This window comes from Cryptomeria japonica, chromosome 9 (genome assembly GCF_030272615.1).
Source record: "Cryptomeria japonica chromosome 9, Sugi_1.0, whole genome shotgun sequence".
Lineage (NCBI taxonomy): Eukaryota > Viridiplantae > Streptophyta > Pinopsida > Cupressales > Cupressaceae > Cryptomeria > Cryptomeria japonica.
Window position 1 is genome coordinate 747,566,867 of NC_081413.1, and position 17,921 is coordinate 747,584,787.

At 35.4% G+C, this 17,921-nt stretch overlaps 1 protein-coding gene across 3 annotated transcripts in view; it reads left to right on the plus strand.

Annotated features, from left to right (window-relative positions):
* The window catches only part of LOC131064657 (protein GRIP), a 289,846-nt gene extending 280,648 nt beyond the window's left edge, over positions 1-9,198 (plus strand). For all 3 annotated transcript variants that reach the window (XM_059211056.1, XM_059211057.1, XM_059211058.1), the window contains 3 exons: positions 7,705-7,810; positions 7,933-7,991; positions 8,435-9,198. In XM_059211056.1, coding sequence (XP_059067039.1) covers positions 7,705-7,810; positions 7,933-7,991; positions 8,435-8,557 — 288 coding nt within the window. In that variant the 3' untranslated portion in view covers positions 8,558-9,198. The remainder of the gene's footprint in view (positions 1-7,704; positions 7,811-7,932; positions 7,992-8,434) is intronic.
* Positions 9,199-17,921: the final 8,723 nt, after the last annotated feature.

The following is a 17,921-nucleotide window of genomic DNA, read 5'->3' on the forward strand; positions in this document are numbered from 1 at the left end:
TGGAGGATTGGTGTTTCAGTTGCTTGTGGGCAAGCAACTCCGAGAGGGGAGGCTTGTCATGTCCCCTTTCTAGAGTGGACATCGGAGACGGAGGAGTTGGCCTATCATTGGAGTCTCGTAGGCTAGCAGAGGTTGATTGGGACTCATTCAGTGCATATAGTGATTGGATTTTGGCTTTACAGGCAGTTTGGAGCCAGTTTGGAGCAGTTCCTAGATTTTAGGGGGTATCCCTAAATTTTAGGAGGTCGTGACAGTTGCCAGTCGTGAGGTTATTCATGACCTTTTAGATGGTTTCAGTTTCAAAGAGATTGGGCTTGTTTCCTAAATTTTAGGAACATCCCTAGATTTTAGGGATGAGACTACCAGTGAATCCTTGATTTCCGACTTCAGTCACAGACAGGTGACAGGATGATTTTAGGGTTTGTAATGTCAGTTGGGCATTTTGTGGCTATTTGGGTTATATTTTTAATATTTCCTAAGTTAGCGTTTAATAATTAAATAAGGCTAAGTTGTTAGCCATTTTGGAGTAATAAGGGGATTTTTGGTCTCATCTGGATGCGCATCCTATTGTGTGATAGCTCGTTGGAAAGATCTTGAAATTCTTTAAATCTTTCTCTTTGGTCTCAGGGCAATTCAGTGAGCGGATTTCTGTCTATGGGGAAAAAGGTCATTTTCTAGTAACATGACCACTTTAAAATAAGAAATTATAACATTTCCACTAGACCACGCCACTTGGAGACAATTAGGGTTCGATTTGCAATTGAGAGGGGTTATAAGGGGATAGGAGCTTCATTCTATGATTATCTTTTACACATTTTACATCTTGGATTTGAGATTTGGCTCTGGAAGAGCTTTTCAGCATCTGGGACGCCAACCCCAATGCCTTGCCTGTTTGGGACGTAGCCCCCAATACAGTGGTTTGGATTTGTTTGCAGCTATTAGCATCTTGGAGATTGTACGGCATTCTTTCTGGAGGTTCAGCAATTCTGACAGAGTTCAGCGTGGGGTTTGGGGTTTCTAACCAGTTGGGTGTACTTGGCAGCCGTACGGCTGTACCTGGCAGCCACTTTCCTTCCCACGTGCAGCACTTGGAGGGCTGGAATCTTGCCACAACTTCATTCCTAGTTATGTTACTCTTTCAGCATCCAGGTTGGAATTATTCCTGATTGTAATCTTCCTGAAATTATTGGAAATCTTCATCTGGTCAAATATTTGATTTTATATTCAGAAATCTGCCTTGAATCGAATTTGTTTTGGCTGTATATGAACTTCATTTTCAATACTTTGTTCATGTACTTGTACTTCATTATTTACTTGTTGAAAAATCATCAAAATACAAAAAGAATTCAACCCTTCTGCAACTTCTGTCTATTTCTGAAAGAAAATATTAATAAGCAGGAAAAATCAATTTAAATAAATAAAAATTACAGCAGATTGGTAAAAGAGATCCATCAGGGATCTTTCACAAATTGAATCAAATTGGGGGCAGATTTGGCTTCTTACAAAGCAGATTTGTTGTAGGTTTTCTATTTGCTGTTATTGCTGGTAATTTTCTGTGGTTTGGAAGTCTCTTTTCCCAAACACACAGCTTGCTCATTTATTGTTGCATCTCCTTACTATTTGGGCATCTTATTATTAAACAAGAGCAGATCTGAATTGTTTTCAGAATAAAAATCAGAACTTTGTAAGTTGCTGGTTTGAATCTAATAATTTCAATAAATTGGCTAAGGACCTACGGGTATGCTTCTAAATTCTCCAATTTCTTGTTTCAGCTGATTAATTCCATGTATAATTTTCAATATGTATTGAAAATTAAAGAAACCCCTTTTGCAACTTCTGTCTATTTCTGAAAGACCATCTCTAATAATAAAAAACACAAACAAAATATTAAATTACAGCAGATTGAAGAATTGAATCAGCAAGGGTTCATCACAGTGGTTTCAGAGCTCCGATCCTGCCTTCCTGGAGGGTTATTCATCAGTGTCAGTTTGGGCCTCACATTTTTTTACACACGCATGAGGCTTGGTTTACAAGTAAACCAGGATCAATTTGTAGAGATTCCATTGGGAATCATTGAGCTCACACGATTGACATTTGAGTGACCAGCACTCTTGCATTGTTTCAGTATGGGTAAAATGAAGTCTATACAGGATCTCATGCTAGAGCTCATGCAGGGTTTTCAAAACTATGATAAGAATCTAACAAGGCTTCTACAACATCTGGAGATATTGGATCCTTTGTTTGCAAGAGAAAGGAAAACACATGCTAATGCAAATGATTTTCCCAATACAAAAGATGCATTAGGGAAGGAGGAAGTCCTTGGAGATGTTGAAAACATGACACAAAAGTATGACAGTAATTCTTATTTTTGCAACTATAGCCAGACTGTTGAGCATAATCATGATGTAGATGTGTTAGTAAATGATGAAAATGTTGCGGAAGGATCTACCAATGTTGGCACGCGAGTTGGAAGTGTCAAAGATGAGGAATGTGCAAAGGATCCAAGCTTTAACAGTTCTGATGTTTGTAGCAGCAGTCACAATTCTTTGCACTATCATGAGGTAACAGCCATTCCACGTGTGGAAGAGGGTTGTATGAAGATTCCTAGCAATGACACTCAAGATTTGGGTGTTAAAAATGATTTATGCATTAAAAATTCAAGTCACAGCAAGTCTGATTTTGTATATCAGACCTTGGAAGAGGTGAACAAGACACAGGTCATGTTTGATGGATGGTTGCAAAGAGCTAAAAGGGTAAGGTCATTGGCTGCCCAAGTGAAACAACGTTTGCAAGAAATCGAAGAACGTTGCAACCAGCTAGATCAAGCAAAGAAGCAAAGGAAGTCACACCTTAGATCTCTAATTCTTCCAAGGGAAGAACATATTAAAGTTGAGCATACAAAGGAGGAGCTTCTTGAGGTAAGAAAGCATGAAGAACATGCAATTATGTGTGAACAAGAGAAGAGGTATGATTTAGAAAATTTTATTGGTACACATAACTTGCATCTTGAGACCCATGAGTTATCTTTGGTTGAGAGGCCATTAAATGCTCAAGCCTTAGAGATGTGTGACCACGTGGAATACACACTTAGTGGATCAGCCACTAATGTCATTGCTACAGATGAGGTTGGGAAAGAGTTAGATCATTTCCTCGTCATGCAAGAGCAGCATGGGGATGATACTCTATCATCCTATGTACCTGTTGGTATCCTTAGCATCCCCTCAGGTTGGTCTTGCAGTTTTGAGGGTGCTTTTTGGTTTCACATCAGCAACATAAGAGGGGAGATTACATATTATTTAGCACCTATGGGGGGGATTCAGCACATCCAGGACAATTCAACGGAGGGTGGAGATTGTTGTTGTTTTGTGGGTACTCTTAGTTGTTCCTATCTCCACAGAGCAGATGGATGTGTGTATTGTTTACATTGGGACTTGGGTGTTGACAAGGTTGGCACTACAGTTTGGATTGGTCCCATTGGTTGGCGTCACCACTTCGATTAGATTTGAGCGGTGGAGGTCTGGTAGTGTTTCTCATGGCAGACTTCAATACTGGCTATGGGATCTAGGGATTGTTCTAGCTGGTGGATTGCTTCTTCCTTCTGTTGGGGTTGACTTAGTTGCACTATACAATGGTATCATGTTGATGCCACATGGTTTGGAGGGAGTACTCTACAGAGTGATTTGGGATCCTAGCATTCAGCCGAGCATTGAGTATAGACTTTGGGATTCTTTGGGTACATCGAGATTCCAGACAGGGTTTACAGTTGAGCATTACAGCATGTTCAGTGTGTTGAGAGTATACCGGTTCATCCTTGGCCTTCTTGAACATGTTTTGTTTTTGATGCACTATTCTTGTGCATAGGGGTTGGATAGTTGGCATGATGTTTGTCCTTGCGCAATTGTGTTTAAGTTGGTGCTACAGGAGTTGGTTGGAGATGTGTGGGACATTTCACAGTTCATCTTTTGGACCTCCGGTGGAGTTAAGTTGCTTCGCAGTAGAGATTGCTCGAGGACAAGCAATTTCAGGGAGGGCGGATTGTAATGTTCCCGTTTTCGTGAGCATCAAAGTTTGAGGAGTTAGCCTATTTTTGTACCCTTGTAGGCTAACAGGTTATGGATAAGGGGGTTAGTGATGTAGTATCTTAAGGAGTGGTCAGTCTATTTGTTCTAGTTCAGTGTTGAGTTCAGTTCTGGTCTTCATTTCATCAGTTTCTGACATCATATGAGGATTTCCTATTTTTTAGGGAAAATTTGCTAAAAACACACATGGTCCTATTTTCATTGGCATGGCAAACTGTGGCCTCAGCTTCTGAACGATAATGAGGGAGATATGAATTTTTTAGTGGTTCTCACAAGCAACTAATGTTTTAATGAAATATTAAAATAAAATCATAAAGTGCATCACTTAAATTTATTTAAGTGAGAATTTATTATCTCCTAAGTTGGGTGTCCCTTTTAGGGTCAAGTTGGGAACCCTAAAAGCAAGTTATTATTTTTAAAACCCTAAAAGCTAAAATCGCACCATTTGGGTATTTAGGTGGCCAAGATGAAATTAGACCTCATTAATTTCTTCTGAGCATTTGACATTTCTTCTGAGCATTTGGCTATGGCGGCTAGGGTTTGGGCTAGTTTTGGAGAGTGTGCATTCTTCAGAATTCAGTAGCTTTGAGATTGTGAAAGATCAATCGAATTGTTGCAACTTGGTTGGCTTCATCCAGAAGTCAAATTGAATCAGGGTAGATTTGGTTTCTTACAAGGCAGATTTGTTGTAGGTTTTCTATTTGCTGTTATTGCTGGTAATTTTTTGTGGTTTGGAAGTCTCTTTTCCCAAACACACAGCTTGCTCATTTATTGGCACCATCTCCTTACTGTTTGGGCATCTTATTATTAAATAAGAGCAGATCTGAATTGTTTTCAGAATAAAAATCAAAACTTTGTAAGTTGTTGGTTTGAATCTTTTAATTTCAATAAATTGGCTAAGGACCTACAGGTATGCTTCTAAATTCTCCAATTTCTTGTTTCAGCTGATTAATTCCATGTATAATTTTCAATATGTATTGAAAATTAAATAAACCCCTTCTACAACTTCTACCTATTTCTGAAAGACCATCTCTAATAATCAAAAACACAAAAAAATATTAAATTACAGCAGATTGAAGAATTGAACCAGCAAGGGATGATGCCCGCTTTAAAATAGAATTTAATAATAAATGATAATACAATAAAAATAAAAAAGTATATATATATATATATATATAGATAAAACTAAATAAATAAATAGAATGAACTAAATAAAATCTTAATGACAATAATAAATGAGTTTAATATATAATTTATATTTATTAAATATTAATATTAATTTCATATTTATCACATAATATAAGTTTTACAATATTATATTATTGACAAAATAACAAAGTAATTAGAAAACAAATATAATAATAAATAAATTCAGAAAAACAACTATTCAATAAAAACAATATATATAGGGGAAAGGACTTTTTTGTTAGGAAATGTACCAACAGTTGTTAGGAAATGTATCAATAGTTGTTAAGAAATGTACTAATATTGTAAAAAGTAACCAATCAAGTGATGCCATATCAGCTGCACAACTATTGGGGTCTCTTTTGCATGCCTATTGGTCTCACTTTTATTTGGGGCTGTTTTGGACAACGTGGCAAAAAGCATGCTGATGTGGCATCATATTTGATGATGTGGCCCTGAAACCTTAGTTATAAGCAGGGGACTCGCCAAGTAAGCTGCTGTAAAAAAATCGGAGTGATTTGAAATTTCTAAGTAGGATTTTGAGAAGCGTGAAGTTAGGGTTCACAACTACTGGGTCCTTTCCCCTAATAGAATAGTAATCATCCTAATTTAAAGTTAATTATTAAATTAAATATAACTGCTGATGTCAGAGATTGTCCCCTCACAATAGACAGTGATTTATGATAACCAGATATCGAGATCTTGAAGAGGATTAAGAAGGCCAACAACATTGATTAAGATTATCAAAGACTAAAATACAATATAGTTACAACGTGGCCCAAGGTGGATGGGGAGGCAGATCAACTGTGTTAACACTGTTGAGGCAGCAAATAGAATGAATTAATGCCGTTATCATAATAATCATTATCGCTGTTATACAGAAGACACGGATAAGATACTAAAGGCAGTGATTATAATCACCAGCAACCACTACCAAGGTAGATCGAATAAGATAACATATGCGCTTATCATAAGACAAAGATTGGTTAAGGATAATCGATAACTAAATTAGTAATGAAGTGGTGCGTTAACATAAGACATGTCTCTTGGCAGCGTAGCTAATTAGTCCCCCGAAGGTATAAGAAGGCATTCACAATCACCCCAAGGGACATGGCAGAAGGGGCAGATAAGGGTTACAGCATTTGGGAGAAACCGGTTGCATATTAACACAATTTAGACCAGAGAAAACACATCGGGTGTTGCAAGTATATATCTCCAGATCGGACCAACACTGCATATCTTGTATATCGGACATAGAATCATCCCTTCATCTATAAGTGATAAAGTAATCTCATTCATTCATCCCTTCATCTATAAGTGATAAAGTAATCTCATTCATAGCATATATATATATATATTGGACAATCAGGGAATTCAATACAACACCCCATAGCATATCATATTAGGTGACTTGGCGCGTATATGGAAGGGAATACAAAATTGATTTGCCAACACAGAAGGGGCATCGGTGCATATGCAGTGGCCAATTCTATACATCGTCTCCAATACTATTTCATGGACGCTTTAAGGGTGAAAGTGTACATTGGGGCAATTTAGTCATTTATAGCCTTTGACGATTAAGTAGAGAGTGAGAACCATCTTCGGAAGAGTCTATTATTCTAATCTGTAGGCTCTGCTAAACAGTAATGCAGTAATGATTATAACAGTAAGGCTTATATCTGAAATATACAAATCGGTGAAAATTATCAAGATAAGTTCTATTTTCTAAACCATTCTTAAAATTTTGAATTAAATATTGCCATGTAATGTATTCAGTTTTGATAAAATTCTAATTATTAATTACAATTCTCACTTCATTTAAAAAAATTGATGTCTCAGGGATAAAATTAAAGCAAATCCCAAATGGGGACATTACACTTACCTTGGAGCAAGTTATCTATAACCTTGTGATATATATTGCAAGGCCAAGAGAACCATCTTTTCCTTATCCTTGAGAAATGTGATTGACTCATTCATTTCCCACGTGATCCAAATAGCTTTTAGATTGGGATGAGCATTTTAAGGTGAATTCCTTGACAGTTTTAGTTTTACACCGGCTTGTGTCATTACTACACAACATTTTATCCATTTTTGCTTTGCCTGCACTGGATTTTATTAGCTCATTCTTTCTGTGAGTTAATAGATCCTCACATTCCAAATCAATCAGTTGCAAAGACTAAACACAAAGCTACACTCCTTAGGCAAAGATGTGTCAACAATATTAGAGAAGATTACAGACTCTGTGTGTTGAGAGTAATTTTGATACGCTAAAGATTAGTAGCATTGCCCATGTCTGAAGCAACCTTAAGGAACATTCTGGCAATTATAGAATTAAATACTAGAAGGGCAAGAAAAGAGGGATTTCATAATCTTGTCAATTATCCATTTCTTTTGGTATTCAGGCACTTTCTGACAAAATTAAAGATACATACGAATGCAGGAAATAGCTATCAAAGATGAATTTCGGAACATGGAGAGGGAGCGGAAGCGTGACGGGGTTGACATGACATATCTAAAAAATGTTATTTTGAAATTACTTGAAACGGGTAAATAAAATCTTCCATGCCAGTGCATTAGGCCACAAACTATGATGTTTAGTCAAAGAAAACTTGGCATTCTAGAATCTAGATGTATTATTAATCCTGTCTGTATATCTTGAAACTTACAGGTGAGGTTGAGGCTTTACTTCCTGTCGTTGGGACACTGTTGCAATTCAGCCCTGAAGAGGTCTGTCAGTTCAAATAATTTAAATTACATTATAGACTTGTAGTGCTATCTAGTTATGTTTTATTGTTTAGTTTGCGACACGGTCAATATTGTTTTGTATGCTTTTAGCTAGTTTATTTTGGCTTAATTTCCCATCTTGTAGGTGAGCCTGAACCTTTCTCTTCTATTGCTTATTAGAGTTGTGCTTAACCATTCTTTTGTCTATTGTAAATTAGCTGTAGTTTTACAGTCCCCATTTACCATTTATTTGTTACTTGTGCGTAGTAATATGATTTCTTTCTCCTTCCTAACGTGATAGATTTTTCAAATTATCTACTACTAAGGTTATTGTCAGACATCGATATAATCTCATTTCTTTCTTTTCCACCCATACACAGATGTACACATGCATTGAGAGACTCACCCACACAGTGCACAATTTTCTAACTCATTTATGTCCGCAGATCAGGAAGTGCCAAGAAACCTATAGGTCTGCTCCAGATGTGCCTTTAAGTGGTGGTGCAGCTGTTGTTGATGCTGCATCCTCTGCACCTCGCTCCCTTTTTTCAAGATTCACGTTTTCTTAAAGGAAATAGATGGAGTTTAGCATGCTATAAACTAGCAGTTGTGATAATTCTAGCATGATTTATCAGTCCTCTGGCTAATAATCCGCTTCAGATAAATTCTTCATAGGTGCTGACATGAACCTCCTGCATGGAAAACTATGAGTGGGGAACATCTTCCTTCAATTCAAGATATAGCCTGCTTGAAGTGTTACCTTGTACGAGTGCTATCACAGTTGGTCTTATCAGCAACAACCTTCAGAAAAAATGAGTATATCATGAAGTTAACTGATTAGTGAAGTGGCATACCGTTCATTCTTTATCTACAAAGTTCCTTAATTGAAGAGGAAACAAAGGCCCAAAGAGTATTTTGTGGGCTATTTTTTTTCCAATAGGCTTATTGCCCATTTTTTCAAAAGCAAATTTTCCAATTGGTAAAATCTTGACCAATTGTTTAACAAAGACAAATTGACAAGTATTTGTTATAATTTATGTTTAAGATTTTTACTTTCCAGTTTCCAGAAACGGGGAGATTCTTTCTCCTGCAAATTTCCATGGTTGGGACAAATAATGCGTAACCCAGTGTCAAAGCTTTAGGTCCATAAAGGGTGTGTTCACTATTTGTAACTTTTGAAATATATATCAATGGTGTTTTATTCACACAACGTCTCAACTATGTATTATATGGTTTCAAAAAGAGTTCATTGCTTAGCTTATGCAAATCACACATTTGTTAAGCTTGTTGATTACTGCATTGTAAGCTTGTAGATGTACGTTGGACAAACCTCCTAAATTTACTAGTGTAGTAAAAAACAGTCTTTCTTTCCATAGATTGGATAAAATTGTTTCTTAATCGAGTTTTTAAAAGGGGTTCGAATGGAACTAATTGGAGGTTCTTTTCCCAAAGCAAAGAATGTAAAAAGACTTTTGAACCAATTTAAAACATGCTTTTCCCATTCTTGATTTAGCAAAGGAATTTTGTTTCATGCTAAGAGTATGCATACCGAAATATACCTCCAATTCTGCCGACCAATGATGAAGCTTTTATGCATTTTCCTCTCCATATGGCAAATTCCAGTGTTTGCTTCAGCCTTGAACCAAGGTGTCTTTGGTAGGCTTGTTCTGCCATGAGATTGCTCTGCTTCTTTTTTAAAGCATGGTTTACCCTAGCTCTTGGTGCCTTCCAATTAACACACTTTCTTCATGAGAGCCTCTATGATACTCTTTAACGTCTCCATTGAGTTGGTAATGCTTGCTACATCAACTTCTAGCTTGAGGAACGCTGGTTTCCCATCAAAATATATTTTCTCTTGTTTCACCATTAGCTAGTTTATTTTGACATGATTCCCCATCCCGAGGAACCTCTCATTAGTGGAAGATGATAAGGTTGTTAGGTGTGAGGTTGGTCAACATGTTTCTCCATACCTTTCTGAACAAGTTGGAGATAATTCTTGATTACAACAAAGGTTTGATGTTTTGTCTGAAATTGTTCATCAATTGCTAGCACCTTGGAGGAACTTGGAAAATAACTAGCAATGCTTATTAGGGATGTTTATAGATGGTTTCAAGGGAGTCATTTGGTGGTACGTGGTGTTCTACCACCACCTTGCTAGCCGCTTAACCCCTTGAGGTCATCTGTTTTGTCACAAACCATTAAATATACCCTTCCAAACATTTGTTCATCAGTGAAGGAAAGAATTCATAGCAAGTTGAATACCTTGGGAATGAAAAAATATCCTTCCAAAAGTTAGTGAATTTGGGATCATGATTAGAAACTACAAGCTTTGGATAGCCATGGAGATTATGGACATCTTCAAGAGAAATCTTTGCAAATTGACTCATCTTTGGAAGTGGAGTGTAATTGGTGAGTATCTACCATCGCAAGGATAACATCATTTCACGTTGTAATCATGTAATAAATTTGTGTAACATGTAGGATGATTGAAAGAAATATTTACCCAAAAATAATTACATAATTCTGACAAATAAATTGTTTGCTCAAGAATTGCTACAAACTCAATATGTAATAAATATATTTCAATGATTTCATTCATTGTGTTTTTAGTAAAATGCAATGAACTTATATTTGACAGACAAATAAATAAGTTGAGATGATGACAATTTGTTCACCTATTTTCCTAGAAATATAAAGTATCTATATAGTATATTACCGAAAATCGATATAAAATTTGGGGCTGAATTTAGTTCCATAAAGTTATTCAAAAATTTGTTGATAATTAAAATGTAAGATATACCTAAGAGTGATCTCTTTGAGCCCTATGATCATTACGTGGCCGCTAAGACCTATCCTTCTAGAATGAAATGGTTGCATAGAAGTAAAAAAAAATCTAGTACTTGATGAATCTTACATCAAGAAGCTTGTGGGTAGTCTACCAATTTCATTCTTTTGCAAATGTGGGCCCTATATGGTCTAATGTTGGGTGGTACACTCAAGAATCAAATTGATAACATCATCATTTTGTGTCAATGATAGTCCTTTGGGACAATAAATTAAAAAAATGTAAATGATTACCTAATGCATGTCATAACTCAAACTAAATTTGGCTGGGGTCTCTTATGGCTCTATAACTTCATTTAGCAATGATTCCTTATGTGCCCTTTTGTAATAGTTTCTTCAAGTGATGCAAGTGACGCATGATGATTACTTTTGTTGGAGATCTATGCATGACTATAAGCTATTGAGAATTACAATTCTTCTCAAATGCAATAAATAATTATCCAATGTTCGTAGAAAATGAGTCTATGCTTTTAAACCATTGAAGTCCTAGTATGCTATACAATTTTACAAGACAAAAATATACTTGGGTGACACAAACTATTGCTCATTCATCAACATGACATTTTGGCTACATAGAACTGTGCTTCCATTGCTAATTATCATTTGGAAATTCTCAACTTGATAGTAAAGCAATCTAACTAGCCACTTAGTTTTTATTGATAAAATTGTGTACTTCTCAAATCAACCTTTTTTTTAATTGTGAAAACCTAGATTTATAGTATCTAAGGTGCATAAAGACTAATAGTGTCTAAGGTGCATAAAGACCAACTGGGAAATGTGAACTATCTTCCAAGACATAATGTATTTTTGTCACAGATACCCCTTAAGTCAATTCTTAGTTTCATTGTAAAGAAGACATTTGGTTGTGTCCTTCAATATTGTTTAGGGAAAATTTGATTGTAGAGGAAGGAAAATTGTTAATTTTTTCAGACCTTTCTTTAGATTACAAAATAGTTCTTTTGGCAATTTAATGTTTAGGCATCATAGTTATTCACCAAGTAAATGATTGAACGATTTTTCATCATTGAAGACATAAACTCGTGTGCACAATCTCTCATATTCAAAGGTGCGTTCCTTGACAAATCCTATAGAGGGTTAAGATAGTCATTCTCCTATATGTGATCACAATGTCTAAGTTAGTTGTTCTTTCACTTTTTGTGGCATTGGTATCGCTTTATGTCTAGATTTAGATTTAGAAGAGGAGTATTCTTTTCACATTAGATTCGGTTGAGATGAAAGTATTTGTTAGGATTATTGACCTAACTTTTCACACTAGAACCATTATCCACCTTAGTCAAAGGTTGTTGACTAGGTATGAACAACTAAATCTCTACCCTTTTGTATTGTTATACACTACATATTATTGAGAATTTCTACTACTTATGAGGAGAATGTTAAGGAGAGTGTTGATATCATTATAGAGGGCCAATATTTTTTTATATGCTTAATACTAAATTTTAGCTTATAGACCTTCTGATTAAGATTAATCACTATATCACTAATTTCACTTTTACATTTTTACAATAGTAGCTTCTTGATTTCTTCTAGGTTAGATCATGACTTGACTCGTGTTATATTTTCTTGTAGTTTTTATATAAACTATGATCTCTTTCTATCATATTGGTACCTTTTATGTGTAAGTTTCATCATAACTCCTATAAAGGTTTATAATGACAAAACTCCCTTCACCTCCAAAATAGTGGTTATCACTCAAAAATAATATTGTTAAGTTCCAATTGAACTACACAGGCTAACTATTAAGATGTATATGTAGCCATAAAGAAAAAAGAATGATGATGCTCTATTATCACTTTTGGATCAATGGTAAGTTTAGATTGGAACCAAATATTTAATCAATATTTACCACTTCAAGGAGGATAGCTCCTATTAAATTTACACTTGGAATAGTTAACCTCATAATACAATATTGCAAATCCTAATAATAAATGGCTTGCAAACCATGGTTTGTGAATAGAGAAAATGATGAAAAACTCTAGAGTGAACCCAAACATGATTGAAAAGTGACAAAGACTAAAGTAATGAAAATGAATGTACAAAATAGAAAGGCACTAGGTTTTAGAGGAAAGGAGAAGGTAAAGATAAACAAACAAAAATAAGATGTAAAAATAACATAGAAAAGAACAAGTTTAACTAATGCACACAAAACATAATGTGAAAGGCAATAAGCTACAAGATAATATAACATGCTTTTAGAAAGAAAAAGGAGGAAGTGTAAAAGTGTCATAATTCACTAATAAATGAATAAAAAAGAAAACTTTGATTATAATGTTTCTTTCTTTAAATGTGTGTACTAATGTAGTTCAAGTTAAAGACATTCAAATTCAACTAAATAAGTATAATATAAAACTAATTAGTACACAAGAGTTTTCTTTCTTTAAATGTGTGTACTAATGTAGTTCAAGCTAAAGACATTCAAATTCAACTAAATAAGTATAATATAAAACTAATTAGTATTCAACTAAATAAGTATAATATAAAACTAATTAGTACACAAGAGTTGGGAGTGAACTTGTCAAGAGAGACAATTTTGAAAATGAAAATATTCAAACACAAACTAGAACTAGGTGATTAGTGCAATAAAATAACTTTCACAAGAGAATTATGAGATAAGTGCAGTCAATGTACAATGTCTATTATTATGTTTCGATAATATTGGCTATCCAACTATGTATTAATTGTCTATTGGCTTGGGGTAAGTATAAGCATTAGTTGGTTGATGGTTGTGTTCCTCTTGGCAGTTGTCAAGTCTTTTATATAGATTGTTTATCGTCAAGGAAAACAATATGATCTAGTGAGATCGACTTTGATCATTGGTTGTGTTAACAACATCATTTGTCATTGATGTCAACTGAAGTATGTTTTCAGTAATGCATTTACAAAGGGTATTTATGACAGATTGAAGATTCTTCATGTTGCATCCTAACTTTAATCTACATATTAGATATACTAAAAACAATAAGACAAATAAGTGTTAATACTTTTATGGTGTTTGACTTCACAAAACCCTAGCATTGCAAAATTATCAAACACTTATAACATTGCGGTCTATATGTTCAAAGAAGGGGATTGTTTCTTATGACCACTTATCTTTATCATCTGCAAACATATTCATTGTTATTACGATCTGCAACATATACTTATACGTTGACAAACTAACTATCAAAGAACTATCAGATTAGCTATCGAAGAAAATCCTTTAGGCGTACTTTTAGATTCAGAGGTCTATGTTTTTTGATACTTATAAATAATTGTTCTTTGGGATTAAGCTTAGTTCTATTTGAGTTGGTGCTCAAAGGTTTTGAACTATGAGTTGTTGCTCTTAGAAAAGGGGTTTGGTGACTCCTTAGGGTTGGTGCCCTTAAACATTGTAAGTGGAGTTTTAATTGAGGCTGGATTAGGACTAGATCCTAGCAACATTTCTCACCGTGGTTTTTCCCATCTTGGGTTTCCACATAATCTCTTGTGATTTAAAGTTTTATTTATCACTGATTCAATATACATTACATGTAATATACTTGCTAATTCCCAAGATAAAAACCATTATCTCAACGTGCCAAAAACACTTTGAAATTCTTCTCATACAACATGCATATGTGTCATAATAATTACCACTCATCATCAGATCATAAACCAATATAACCAATTCACCAAACTTAATCGGTTAGGGTTTATCAAATCAACAGGTAGGGTTTATTGGTTCAACTCTTCAATACTTAGCAATACCAGTTCACTCCACAAACTCACCTACCGGTTACAGTTCCCTTCACTAGCTCTTCCTACCAGTTACAAAACAACAATATCATTACCAGTTAATTGACATCAATGACAACATAACATTTCATTAATGCAATCTTCATGCAAATGCCAACAATCTCCCCCTTTGGCATTGATGGCAATACACATATCAATACCATTGATTGCTATGATTGTGAATAGGAATCCTGGTTTACATTTTACCATGTACACTCCTTGTCTTCAGCTAGTAACTGACTATAGACCTTCTCTTTGTCAATCATACAATTCTTCTCCCCATAATCACACAGGTCTTCTCTCCCTTTGACAACAATGCCAAAGTGAAAATAAAACATGCAATGTCAAACTTCACTGTACAACATCAACAACCTGCAACTTGATGCTCCCCCTATGGAATAACTCCACTCTACATCAATCCTACTATAAAATTTTGCAAGTAGCTCTAGGACTGATGTACTCTACATCATGCTCAATTGACCTCATGAAGGGGTACAACCCCTAGGTGACTTCTAAGATACTCAAAAGTAGTCTTAGGCAGAGGTTTAGTAAAGATATATGCAAGATGCTCCTTTGTAGAAACATGCTCCAATATCACATCTTTACTCTACACTTTTTCCCTCAAGAAATGATACTTCAATTCAATATGCTTGGTTCGTGTGTGCAAAACAGGGTTCTTGGAAATATTTATGGTACTGGTATTGTCACATAAGATCTTTATAGGTTTTGTAAACTTCATCTTGAAACCTTCTAGAATATGCCTCATCCCGATAGCCTGGGTACAATTCATATAAGCTGCAACATACTCAGCTTCAGCAGTAGATTGTGATATACAACTTTGCTTCTTGCTACTCCATGAAACAAGTCTTCCTCCAAGAAATAATGCTCCACCAGTTGTGCTTTTCCTATCATCAACATTACCTGCCCAGTCTGCATCTGTGTGCACCTTCAAATCAAAGTTACCTTCATATGGATACCATAATCCATAGTCAATAGTGCCTTTCAAATATCCGAATATCCTCTTGGTTTCTATTAAATGTGTTTCCTTAGGATTCTTCTGGAATCTAGCAACTAGACCAACTGCATGAGCTATATTTGGTCTGTTGTGAACAACATAGTTCAATTTTCCAATCATTGATCTGTACTCCTTTTCATCAACATATGTGGTTTCATCTTCCTTAGACAACTTATAACCTGTAACCATTGGTGTCCCAACTAGTTTACAGTCACTCATACCAAATGTCTTTAATACCTCTTTCACATACTTAGACTGTGTGATGAAAATACCACTCTTCATTTGTTGTATTTGCATGCCTTTGAAAATTTTTCTCTCCCACTAGAGACATTTCAAACTCACTTTTCATTTCATTTGCAAAGTCATTGCTCATATCATCATTGCCTCCAAATATGATATCATCCACAAACACTTCACTAACCAGTGTCTTATCTCCTTTACAATTGAGATATATGTTGTTGTCTTCATTGGTTCTCTGAAAACCTATCTTCATCAGGTGTGAATGAAGCCTTTCATACCATGCTCTCGGTGCTTGCTTTAATCCATATAACGCCTTGTGAAATTTGCATACCATGTCTTTTTCATCAGTCAAAGCATAACCATCCGACTACTCAATGTATACTTCTTCTTCCAGTATTCCATTAAAAAATGTCGACTTCACATCCATCTGATATACTTTGAATCCCTTATGTGGTGCAAATGCAAGTAAAGTTCTGACACCTTCCAGTCTGACAACTGGTGTAAAAGTCTCACCATAATATTCTCCTTCTTCCTGTGCATAACCTTTGCAAACCAATCTATCTTTGTTGCAGACTACAACACCATCTTCATTCAGCTTGTTCTCGAATACCCACTTAGTACCTATCACATTTTTATTCACCTGTCTAGGTACTAGGGTCTATGTATTGTTTTTCTCAATTTGTTCAAGCTCCTCCTCCATAGCTTTAACCCAATGATCATCTCCAAATGCTTCCTTAGCAATTCTAGGCTCAATAGTGGAGTTATGCAAGAATTCTCTCTAATTCTTCTTCTGGTTAACACTTCAACATCCTTATCTCCAATAATCTGGTCAAGATTGTGATTGAGTCTCACATACCTCATAATAGCATGATCATTATCTTCAGGTTCATCTTCTTCATTTTCATCATCTTCTTCTGAATCTACCTATTCTAGTTGAACTGGTACAACAACATTCTCTTTTCTAGTTTCAAGTTTCACAGGTTCTGGTTCCAAAAATAAAATGCAAGGGTCTTCATCCTTTTTCTCTACACTGGTTTCCCTTGAGACTTCAGGATACTCATCCACTCGAACATCAACTCTCTCAATGATTCTTTATGTCCGGTTGTTCTAACATTTGTAGGCCTTACTCTTGGTGGAATAACCAAGAAATATACCTTCATCACTTTTAGCCTCAAACTTGCTAACATAGTCACCTCTCTTAATAAAACATTTTCGGCCAAATATCTTAAAATAACTAACATTAGGTGATCTACCATACCAGTATTCATAAGGAGTCTTGTCCTTACCTCTTTTTTTACCAAAATCCGGTTCATAGTGTAGACAGTTGTGCTGTAAGATTTTCTCCAGAAAGTTTTTGCTACACCTCCTTGTATCAACATCATCCTAGCAGCTTCAACAACTAATCGGTTGTTCCTCTCTGCAATACCATTCGGTTGTGGTGTCCTCGGTGCAGAAAGTTGTTGTTTGATACCATTTTCTTCACAATATCTAGTGAATTCCTCAGAAGTAAATTCATCGCCTTGATCAGTCCTTAGACACTTTATCTTTTTACCACTCTCCTTTTCAACTAAGGCCCCGAATGCCTTAAACTTAATAAATGCTTCTGTTTTATCCTTCAAGAATGTGACCCACGTCATTCTTGAACAATCATCAATGAAGATCAAAAAATATCTGTCACCTTGAATACTTTTAGTCCTTATTGGTCCACAAAGGTTTGTATGAACCAAATCTAACAGATGTTTAGCTGAAAAAGATTTTCTCTTAAAAGTTGAGGATGTCATGTTTCCCAACTGACATTCCTTACATAGAGAATTAACCGGTTTGTCCAATTGAGTCAAACCTATGTCTTGGACTTACTCACTTTAACAATGTTATCAAAATTTATATGACAAAATCTCCTATGTCAAAGCCAACTATCATCTACTTTAGCAATTAAACAGTTGTTGACTCTAAGATTCAGGTGAAACAGGTTACCTTCAGTCTGCTTGCCGGTTGCAATCAGTTCACCTTTGCTCCCATAGATTTTTCACATTCCATTCTTAAACTCCAATGGATATCCTTTG